The sequence below is a fragment of the Ziziphus jujuba genome, chromosome 6 (genome assembly GCF_031755915.1).
Source record: "Ziziphus jujuba cultivar Dongzao chromosome 6, ASM3175591v1".
Lineage (NCBI taxonomy): Eukaryota > Viridiplantae > Streptophyta > Magnoliopsida > Rosales > Rhamnaceae > Ziziphus > Ziziphus jujuba.
In genome coordinates this window covers 7,953,110-7,964,639 of record NC_083384.1, presented here as the reverse complement: position 1 = coordinate 7,964,639, position 11,530 = coordinate 7,953,110, and the positions used below count along the sequence as shown (strand labels likewise).

Genomic DNA, 11,530 nt, shown 5'->3' with positions numbered 1-11,530 from the left:
TTCTGTGATTCTATGCAAAACAGAAATTTTGCATTTCCATGACCTTTTGAGTTAAATAGGAGCCATCAATGTGTTTGGTCTGCTGAAATTTTTTTCTCTGCATTTCACATAATCTGTTTCGATCACCCACAGCGAGCATAACAAAATCATAACAATGTACTCATAAAGCTTTTACAACCAGAAAGAGAGCCGCTTGATAAGAGCATGACTAACAAGGTTGCTCCTATTAATTCATGAAATTCAAAACTAATTCTTTGTTGGGTTCCAAGTATATTATTCTTCTTCTGGAAAGCATTATACAAATAAGTAATAGCTAGTGACAGTTCAATATCGTTTGTTAATTTAAAACTACCATACCACAATCTTAGAAAAGCAGACCTTTCAAATGCTACAGAGTGGAATTTATGACTTCTAAGACAGAGTGCATTTAGAATAACTGATTCAGAGAAGACAATCTGATTGCTACACCCGAAAAACACATCAGCTATTAAATTTCCTATAATTTTGTCTACTATCAAAATCCTAACATCTCAAAAGTTCAATGCATTTAATAAATGTCCAACTATCAACAACAGCTTAATGCAGATTAAAAAGTACTGTCAATTTGTTACTTAGCATGGACAAAGGCTTGGTCTATGGATTACTCTCAAAATTTTGCTAATTTAATTTGCTGCTAGTAGTAAAATGAGAGGGTACAAGAATGGAGAGTAACGGTCCTCTTGAGAAGTATGAAAGTTGGCTGAAAGTAACAGGAAAAAAGTACCAGATAAGACCCTTTGGGTTTTATGTATGTGGTTTGAGGCTCCAAAAAAGGTGTTTGGAAAAAGTTGGAAAAGATGGATTCTGGGGCTCTGCAGTGACCAAGCGTGGTCGTTCGGGCATTGACTCCTGCTTGTCCTTTTGTGTTTAGGATGAAATTCAGTGCTTCCGATATTTCTTTAATAACAATATGTGTTTCTTAGTTACATGCACCTCTTTCTCCTATTTCTATATGTACTTCGGCCCATGAAGTATATGCACTACGAATTTAATCATTCAATATGTTTTTCTTCTTTTTTATTTAAACAAAATTCAAAAAAAAAAAAAGTTCATATATATATATATATATAATATTTAAATATGATATAAATACACGACCAAAAAATCATCAGTACTTGATCACATATATAAACTTTTAATAGAAAGATTTTAAAAACCTAATACAAATTATGTTATCAGCCAATTAAAAATGTATAATCTTTATTTTTATAATGCATACCTGATATGCATTATAATAAAGTTGCAAAAATGTAATAGCAAAAAAAATAAACGAAAGACTTTTAAAGCAACAACACGCACATTTTCTCTCTTTTTGAAGTATATAAAAGAAAAATGCAACAGAATAAGCATAACTCCAGCTAAAACTAGAACAAAAATATATATGGCCAATCTCGTTACTTAATTCGATAGCATAAGAAATCATTAAGATGCAGTATTTGTTCACCCAACACCATCATTTAAAATAGCCAAACAAAAAAAATTAATGACACCAAAAGCAGGACAATTTTCCACATTATTGCATTGGTACAGATGCATATTTACTGAAATTTTGCATTTCTAAATCCTTGAGAATCCTGAAGCAGAGCCATCCATGTGTTTTGCCTAGTGACGTTCTCCTCTGCATTTCACACAATCTGTCGGATCACAGCAAGCAAAAGAAAATCATAATAATGTAGTGGTAAAGCTTCACCACCAGAAACAGAGGAATAGACTAGCTCGATAAATGCACTAATCAGCATGCTCTTACTAATTGATGAAATTCAAAACTAGTTCTCTGTTGGATTCTAAGCATATTATTCTTCTTCTAAAAACATTATATAAATAGAGAATAGTCAATGACAAATCAATAGTGTTTGTTAATTTTTGCTGCTATTAGGAAAAGTAGAGAGGTCTTCGTGAGAAAGTATAAACTTGGCTGAAAATAAGCAAATTAAAATGGGTTCTCACAAAAATTTATAGCATACAAGTTTCAAAATATATTCGCAAAACAAAACTACAACAGAAACTGTCGAGTAATATAAGGAAAATTATATAAAATTGTGGAGTCAGAGCATCGACCCTATATCTGTAACATTCTCTATTGTTCATTCTAGCAGCCTCTTTCACATTTCTTACAAGAGTCTAGAAGGATCGTAATTTATGTATGTTAATGGTAAAATCAAAATTGTAGTCTTATAAATAAAGTAATCAAATATATATATATATATATATATATATATATGTTATAATCAAATATATCTATATATATATATATATATATCTACATATATATATTATTTTAATCATCCACTCTCTCTGTCTTTATTATATATATTGGTTGAAATCTTTCTTTTATTCCTTTATAAGTTTTTTTTTTTAATAAGTTTAAGTTTTTGACTTGAAGATCAAAAAAGTTACAAAAAGCCCAATAAAATGCAGAGTAACTCAGCATTGCTCTGTTTTTGTGGCTGGTTGAAAAATATTCAAATGACAAACAAAAATAAACTGACCTTATATTCAATTGAAAACAGATATCAGGGTCTGATGTGCTACTTTAGCACTAGTAATAATAAGTGTTCTTCTACCAGAAGATTTGATCAAAACACAAAAATTACCCCTTCAAACGTATTTTATCAAAAAGGCAATAATAATATGGTACAAAAATACAAGGCTGTTAAATATCAATAGAATGAGCCCATTTCCATTCATTTAAATTAATTACGTCTTATTTGTGTAGATTCAAAAAAGAAAAGATAATGTTAATTATTAATAATGAGAAAATTGTAAAAATGATTTACCTAATTATTTGATTGGGCCTTGATTCTCTTGGAGTTGGCGTGAGGATCATGCGAGTCAACTTTGTCTTGGTATCCACTGGCTTGATCACTGCATTCACTAAATCGTCTTTTACTTTTCCTTGCAGTACCCCACGTATTTGCCAACAATCCCACTCCAAACTTTTTGATCTCCCAATCGATGCCCCAAATCCCCTCTATATACACACGGAAAGAAGCCTCGGTGACATTGCAACAAACAGAGGACCACTCTTCCCCAAACAACTTTTCCAAATCTAAATACACGTCCGCTATGATGACGTGATCACGTTCCATTTCAGATCGATACATTTTGGGCCGGAAATCGTAAAGTAAATTGCGTTCTGTCCAATAATGACGGTCATCACTGTTGACGTTGGTTTTTAAATTGATTTCAAGACGGATTACAGCAGAAGACACATATCCATATACCCTAAAAACAACGGAAAAAGTAAATCCGAAGAGGGGAGAGTGAATAGGGAACCAATTGGGGGGAAGGTGAATATGGAGTGGGTTCCCATCATCAGTTTGATGGCTCAACCACTCGGGGATTTCATTTCCTGGATACACCGCCTGTACAACATGGACGACAAATAAATCAAGTCACTGAAAAAAATATCATCCATTTCATATATTATTAGAGCATAAATATGTGTGTGTGTGTATATTTATATACAAAGTAAAACCAACCTGACGATAAAGAAAACTATAGTCTTCCCTTAGTCCTTCAACTTGGTGAATATCGCTCCAACTTGACATTGTCTCCAGCGATGTGCAGTTACTTGCATTCAAAAAATCTAAACCTGATGGAAGTACTGGTATTGATTTCAATCTCGTACAACCAATTAAAAATAAAGTTTGGAGATTCAATGGAAGATTTTCTATGCCACCTGTCAGATTCTTACAATGACCCAAATCTAAATATTCAAGTTCCTCAAGATCCCGAAATGATGAGGGCAATGCTTCTATTGCCGTCCCATACAATGATAACACCCTTATATTCAATGGAAGATTTTCTATGCCACCTGTCAGATTCTTAGCATATCCCGCATCTAATTCTTCAAGTTTCTCAAAATCCCGAAATGACGAGGGCAATGCTTCTATTGCCGTCCCATTCAATGATAAATATTCTATATTCAATGGAAGATTTTCGAAGCCATCTTTCAAATTCTTACAGCAATGCAAATCTAGATACCAAAGCTTGTTCAGATTCTTAAACCGTGAAGGAACTTGAACCAAACTTGGACAACTTTGAATAGTTATCATTTCAAGATTTATAGCCCCACACAAATTTTGTATTTGAATAAGGCTCTCACAATAGCTAAGATCGATCATCCTCAAATTCTTAATGGGCTGTCACAGACCAAAAAAAAAATAATTAATAATTAAATCCTTCTACATATGCAATACAGTATATATATATATATATATAGAGAGAGAGAGAGAGAGAGAGGCAGGACGGTCATGACCGTTTCTGTCCGGACCAGAAATATATATATATATTTTTCCTTTCTGATGACCGTTTGATTAGAATTGATTTTCTTTTCCCTCCCATTTCCTTCATTTCCCACCCATCTCTCACCGTGAGCAGTTTTTGGCAGCCTACTTCCCTTGGTTGGTTAGGGAATGGATTTCGCACTTCGTCATTTTAGATGGAGACTATTAACTTTGGCTATCCCAAGAACTGACATGTAAATTCACCAAAAAGACAGACATGTAAGGGAGATGGAGAAGAAGATTTACTCAATCCCAAATAGATCCATTCTTAATCTCAAAAACCTTCCTCCTATAGATCCAAACATCATCACCAAAGACCCATTCCTCTCAGGTAATAAATACATATATATAAAAAAAATCCCTTCTTGTCTCTCTGAATTCTCACTATTCGCGGTTAATCATTCTCCTCCATTTCTATATTTTCTTAGCTTCCTTTATTTATTTATTTGTTTATTTGTTAGTATTATTTTTTTTTTCCTGGTTTGTGGTTTTGCAGGTTAAGTCAGACAGATGGATTGACATAACTGTATCTAAAGTTATAAAGGCAAGTCCCAAACAGAAAAAAAAAAAAAAAAAAACTGGCTGAAGATGATCCTAAGGCACTTGTAACATCAAATTCTGCCTATACAACTACTCAGCCACACGATTTGAGAGCTAAAGATGCTTCTTTTGGTTCCAGTGGGTGCAAAATAAGTACTAAGAAGACTCATAAAAACATAGCCAGTCCCACTGACTCAACCCTTGAAGGTACAGATCGAAAACCAAGTTTTGAGGTTTTTAGGAGTTACAGAAATCTCTTCCACTGTGGGTATGTGGAAGAAAAAAGAGGGTAGATAATCGTTTTAGGCAAAAAATTAAATAAATAAATGCATGGGGTTTCAACGAAAATTCCTAATGGTTCATTCTTTATCGCTAAAAGTAGGGGAAAGAGGCTTGTGGGGAAAAATAAAAAATAAAAAACAAAACCTTTATCATTTAATGCAGTGGGCTATGGTGAAGAAACAACGAGTAGTTTGTTGTTTGTGAGAAAGTTATTAGACGGAGCGAAAACAGAGGAAAAAGGAGAGGTGAGGAAGAAAATGATGAAATTTTAAATGATGGTCCGGATGCAATAGGGTCAGGACTACTCTATATGTATATATACATACATGCATTAATTTTCATCAAGATATTCTGATCTTTATAAAGTAGGGATGCATGTCCCACTAGATCTGGTGAGTTGTATAATTCAAGGTTATACATCCCACCACGTGCACCCACATTTTATTGGATGCAGATTATCTGACTTAGTCATACTTAGACATACACACATATATATACATACATATATATGAATTAATTAAGCTAGGATAGTATACCTGGTCATCATTCCAAGGTAACTCCACAAGTTGGCTCCCACGCATAACAAGTTCAAAAAGATTTTCTGGATTAAAATTTGATGGCAAATATTTTGAAGGGTATGAATCCCACTGTAAATACCTTAACTCATCGGAAAGATATTCAATACCTTCAAGAGGAAGATACATTTTATTGCAAGGAGCCCATCCTAATCTCTCCCTGAATTTGCCTTCACAATCAAATGCAGCATCAAAAAATCTAAGAATTCGTAGATGGTGCATGTTTGAGAGTGCTGTAGGCCTCACTTTAACATCCTTTTCAAGTTGAAACAGGTTCAATGATATGCCTTCTATTGTACAGCTTCCCTGAAAATCAAACCAACGTGATAGATTAATTGTAACAATACAATATATAAAGGAAATGTATTAACTAGTATATATACACAAATAAATGTATAAATAAGTTTTCACTTACCGTATTTCTCTCCAATACATGACGAACATCCTGAGCCTTCCACAGCCTACTACGTTGTCCTGGTTCTTTGTTTTCATCATAAACAATTGCCTTGCCCATCTGTCGTACTAAAGCATGCATGGACAAGCTGTTGCTATCTTCAATTATTAAACACTTATCAATGAGATCACTTATTTTTTTGGTCGCACCACTATCATGTATCATGTTTTCTACAAATTTTCTATCAACGCCATCGTCATGAAAGCATGCAATGTCAAGAAATACATCCTGGATGGGAGTGTAGCCCTTTTTATCTTTTTTGCCTAATTGGTTAAAACTTATTCTCAACACTTCTTCAATTTTCGGGTTCAGCTCCATTTGCAGCTCATCCAATGCACTTTTCCATTCTTCTACACTTTTGGAGTGAAGTGAAGAACCCAAGACTTCAAGAGCTAATGGATTGCCATATGCATAATCGGCCACACTTTTTGATAAAGCTTCGTATCCTTCAAGAACACAATTATTTTTAAAAGCGTGTAAGCGGAAGAGCTTAAGAGCTTCAATATCATTTAACCTCTTAACCTCGTAAACTTTGTCTGTCCTTGATCTAACCAATTGTGCATTCCTAGTTGTGACAATGATTCTGCTTCCAGCACCTAGCTTGTACTCTTTAGGTAACAATTCATTTAATTGGGATATTGCATCGACCAAATCATCTAAAACTATAAGGACCTTTGTGCGGCAGAGTCTCTCTTGAAGATGAGTTGATTCCAAGCTTGGAATAGTTTTATCATGATAGAACAGTTGGGAAAGAAGTTGCTTTCTCAATTCCGTTATGCCATGCTTCTCATATTCTTCTCTAACATTGCGAAGAAAGCAACGACTTTCGAAATGATGAGATAACGTTTGAAATACAGCAAGAGCAAGGGTGGTCTTTCCAATACCGCCCATGCCATAAAGACCTATGGTGCGAACATCCATTGACTCCATGCATAACAATTCTTCAATTTCCTTGATACGATTTTCAATTCCAATCAAGCCCCGCTTGGAGTGATCGCAGGTTGATGGGTATCTACACAACTTCGACAAAATATCTTCAACAATTTCATCTATAAACTTGTATTCAGGGCTGGATAATTAAAACATTATCAAACTCAAATTGTTAGAAACAGAGGAATCTTAAGTGTATAATATTTAAAAGAAATAAACGTAAATATAAATGGTTTTAATTATAATACTTTATGTTCGTTGTATATCCTGATGATTTAAGTTTCTATTCAACATTTTAGTTGCACTTAGCGATCTATTAAAGAGGAAATAGTGCTAGCAATTGTGTTTTCACTTTTTAACAAAGAAAAAAAAAAAAAAAAAAAAGAGAAAATATCATCAAATATGGTTAATTAAAATTGATGGATTCCAATATTGTCGCATGATTTGATAAATATTAAACTACGCTCCTTAGTCTTATAAATCTAGCAGATATGTGATAATTTATAATATATATAGTATAAAATAAATATGATATAGAAAGTTACCTTTTATTCTTTGAATCATAACCTCTGTGAGCAGCCACTTTATTGAGAGCATCCCTCCAACGTCGCACCTTGTCCATGTTGTCCTTAAAACGTTGTTCATGTTTACCAAATGATACTGCATAACTCTGCTCCTGTTTCCGTACAATGGATGGTTCTATGCCATAAAAAATGGGTATGATATCATTTCCATCTCTCTTGCATTCGAGTATGCGAGCCACTTCATCTAAGCACCATGTGGATGATGCAAAATCTTCGGAGAAAACTATTATGCAAATCTTAGATTCCTTAATCGCATCCTCAATTTCTGATATCTTATGTCCACTCTCAAGGTTTTCATCATCTTTGTATGTGTTGATACGCTTTTGACACAGAGCATTATAAAGATATCCAGTAAAACCAACACGGGTGTCGTCGCCTCGGAAACTGAGAAACACCTCATACTTTTCTTGAGAAGGGGATGATGAAGCAGCCATGTTTATAACCTACAAATACACAAGCAAATGTCATAAATTAGAAAGAAAAAAAAAAAAGTTGAATGGAAGCTTGGTCTTGGGCTAACTAGTAACTACCTGTGCCTCTGTTCCTCACACCTTTGCCTTCCAACGACGGTGCCGCAGCTACTCACAACAGTACCAAAACCGTCTTGTTGCTTGTCCAAATCGCTGTGTGTTTCTCTCACTCTGTTTTGTAGGAAAGCAGGGGAAACCGCGTGAATTCTATCAGTCAACATGAACAGTAACAAAAAGATCCTTCTTTTTTTATTATAAAAAATAAACAATATTAGTCAATATATATCCAGGACCCTACGTTCGTACTGAAATATTTTTTATCATTGCACTGCACCTTCCACCATATAAAAGTAACTTCTTCTTCTGTCCCTGTTTTTTTTTTTTTTATCCAGCGAAAAGCGAAGAGCACTAAGTTGCATTTGCTCTTTTATGTTTTTTCTATTTAATTGATTTATATAATTTGTTTAGGTTAAATAAAGTAGTATTAAAATTTATTAATCATCTCAATTAATTTCAATCTTAAATGAAAGAAAAAAATACAAAAATTAAAATTAATTTAATATGGTTTTTATTTTTTAAAATTTATAATTATTTTAAAATAAAAATTTATAGTTATTTAAAATATATTAAAAAAGCAAGTTAAAAACAGCTAGCTAGAAAAAACTAAAAACCAGAAATAAACAACCTATGCGTTATTAAAAGATACATAAATTATAAAAAATAAAGCACGCATCCTTTGATAATGCTACCTTTGCGTTATTGTTGAAACTGATATTGTTTCTAAATTAACGCGGCTTCTTTTTTGACTAGGTTTCCCCTTTACATATACTTTTAATATAAATTCCTTCTAATTGGATTGTTTAAGACATAGGTATTAGGTTAAATTGCATACAAAAATAAAATTAGATTTTTCATTTAGGATGCGTTTAGTATGCAGGATCGGATTAGATCGGATAGGATTTGTTTCGGATCAAATAGAATAGAATAATACAGTTTTATATTTGGTATAGTTTTGGACTGAATGGTAGACTAATTATTTTATGTTTAATACAGAATTGGATTGGATTGGACTATTTTATAATTTTTTATTTTTTTAAAATGAAAAAAATATATATATTTAATTAATATTGTAAATTTATATATTTGTATTTACATATGAAATTTAATTTTTTATAACATAATATTTTATAAATAACAATTAATTAAAAATAAAGATAATTAATGAAATTTCTAATTGTAATTTTTTTTACATTGTAATTAAATTGTAATTTTATTTTACACCCACAAATTGCAATAATATATGGTTTTCAAAACTAATTAAAATGAAATTATAATATGTTAAATCATAACTAACAATTAACGACAAATAAAAAAAAGTTAATATTATATTTAATTAAGAACTTGTTGATAACATAGATTTCTCATACTTGTCCGCATATATATGTATATATTGGATTTTACAAGGATAATTTTCTTATATAATAAATACATAAATACACTCATTGATAGTAATCCAATAGTAATCCAAATAAACAGTATAATATAAAACCATTGCGGCATTCATTGTTCCAGTTAGCACGTGTATGGGCGGTGAACTCTCGGAGATATCAAACTCTATATTCTTCTCGACTTCAATATCTCTTATCGTGGCACACTGAAACCCCATTCTGAATATTTTCAAAAGAAAACAGAGCACATATATTAGCATCGATGCACATAAGCAACATAACTAAAACAAAGATTTGATGAATTCAATAGATTATAGAGAAAGTCATTTAGAATGATAATCTATACAAGCAAATTAAACTGATATGAACTATGAAGTGGTAAAACTTGGGGACATTTTCTAATAAATGCGTGACAATTAGTCAGCTCACCAACACATTTAGATAAAGGTAAATTGAACAAAAGAAAACTTAAAAAAAAAAAAAAATTCAACTTACACCGAGAGTAAAGATGGTCAAATATGCTTTCATTCCTCCTCATTAATGGGTCCTCCAAGAATGGCATGCATTTCATCATCGGGTTGGGTCCCACCCTCTCATATCCAATTTTTTTCTTTTCTTTTTTTTTTCCTCAACATTTTCAACTGAAGTATTGGTAAATGCTAACAAATTACAACCAGAACATACGACTTTCCCATTTTGATCCAAGTCCATAATCTAACTAACCACTTAAAAACCATGGCCTGGGGGCTTGTTATAACAGTCCAGTTCACTCGCATGCGATATTGTCTGCTTTGGGCCCAGCCTGCACGGTTTTGTCAAAACGCGTCGCAAGGGAAAGGTATCCACACCCTCTTTTAAGGCATGTTTCGTTCCCCTTTCCAACCGATGTGGGATCTCACAATCCTCCCCCCTTAGGACCCAGCATCCTCGCTAGCACACCGATCTGGGTACTGGCTCTGATACCATCTGTAACAGCCCAGTCCACCCGCATGCGATATTGTCTGCTTTGAGCGCAGCCTGCACAGTTTTGTCAAAACGCTTCGCAAGGGAAAGGTATCCACACCCTCTTTTAAGGCATGTTTCGTTCCCCTTTCCAACCGATGTGGGATCTCACACTTGTAATCCTTCAAGAGCACACGAACAATGGAATAGCTACAAATCAAAGTCATGTTGACATTTTCTCCATTTGATTTGGAATTGAAGTTTTATCATTCCAGAATCATAAGAATATTGTTGTGATTATAGCACCATAGAACTATCACAGAAGCCAAGAATTTCATAAATCTCCTTTGATAAATATGTGGATTTTAGTCCTACAACTTAGATGAAAAAACCTCCTTGGAAAATGTGCAATTAAGCGGTTTTTAGTTCATAAGTTACCAGAAGCACATTTTCTCTCCATACTATGATGAGCCGAATGCTAACGGTTAGAATTTATTTTTCAAAACTTTCTGCACTATTACTTCATATATATATATATAAGAATCAGAACTACAAATCCTAACATATTGTATCTTGAACACTGGATTAAATCATTGTTTTCAGGAGGTCTCTACTCAGTTCTAGAGCTGCTAAGTATCTCAAATTTAACAAGAATAATATAGACTAAATCTCTATTCCAAGCTTTTATTTAGCTCTCTTTGCAGACAAGAAGTTGGACTTAGAGAAAAAAGCACCATGAAAGTAAAAGATATAGGGCAATTAGCAATCCAACAACACACAAGAGTCAGACTGATGCTCTGCAATGGAAAACTTTTACTTATCAATATGAACCAACATAAAAAGGTCACTAATTTCAGTGAATCATCATAAGAACTTTTTATTCAAATATCAAACAATTATAGAGAAAAGTTGGTTACAGATATTAAATACAAAATATTAGAGATATCAAACTCGTGGGTTTGCACAGCAGAGCATAC

At 33.1% G+C, this 11,530-nt stretch overlaps 1 protein-coding gene and 1 long non-coding RNA gene across 3 annotated transcripts; both read right to left on the bottom strand.

Moving 5' to 3' along the window:
- Positions 1–1,419: 1,419 nt before the first annotated feature.
- On the bottom strand, positions 1,420–8,384 carry LOC107405085 (disease resistance protein Roq1). 2 transcript variants are annotated; one of them, XM_048464589.2, is made up of 7 exons: positions 8,224–8,384; positions 7,655–8,136; positions 6,141–7,248; positions 5,687–6,031; positions 3,522–4,184; positions 2,817–3,404; positions 1,420–1,673 (listed from the first exon to the last, which is right to left on the bottom strand). In XM_048464589.2, the coding sequence occupies exons 2-6, from the start codon at positions 8,125–8,127 to the stop codon at positions 2,817–2,819; spliced, it is 3,177 nt and encodes a 1,058-aa protein (XP_048320546.2). In that variant the 5' UTR covers positions 8,128–8,136; positions 8,224–8,384; the 3' UTR covers positions 1,420–1,673. The 2 variants fall into 2 exon arrangements, with proteins under 2 accessions (XP_048320546.2, XP_048320547.2); XM_048464590.2 differs by having other exon boundaries at positions 6,141–7,191.
- A 1,398-nt stretch (positions 8,385–9,782) lies between these two features.
- Positions 9,783–11,530, bottom strand: LOC132804301 (uncharacterized). Its single transcript, XR_009639434.1, has 2 exons — positions 10,107–11,530; positions 9,783–9,817 (listed from the first exon to the last, which is right to left on the bottom strand). It is a non-coding gene; the product is annotated as an uncharacterized LOC132804301 (long non-coding RNA).

What these genes read in the sequence shown, in the direction of transcription:
- LOC107405085 (XM_048464589.2), bottom strand. Translation starts at nt 8,127, where the DNA reads ATGGCTGCTTCATCATCCCCTTCTCAAGAAAAGTATGAGGTGTTTCTC. An exon ending in TATGATTCAAAGAATAAAAG is followed by an intron (nt 7,249 to 7,654) that starts GTAACTTTCTAT and finishes TTAATTATCCAG; the next exon opens with CCCTGAATACAAGTTTATAG. An exon ending in ATGTATTGGAGAGAAATACG is followed by an intron (nt 6,032 to 6,140) that starts GTAAGTGAAAAC and finishes TTTGATTTTCAG; the next exon opens with GGAAGCTGTACAATAGAAGG.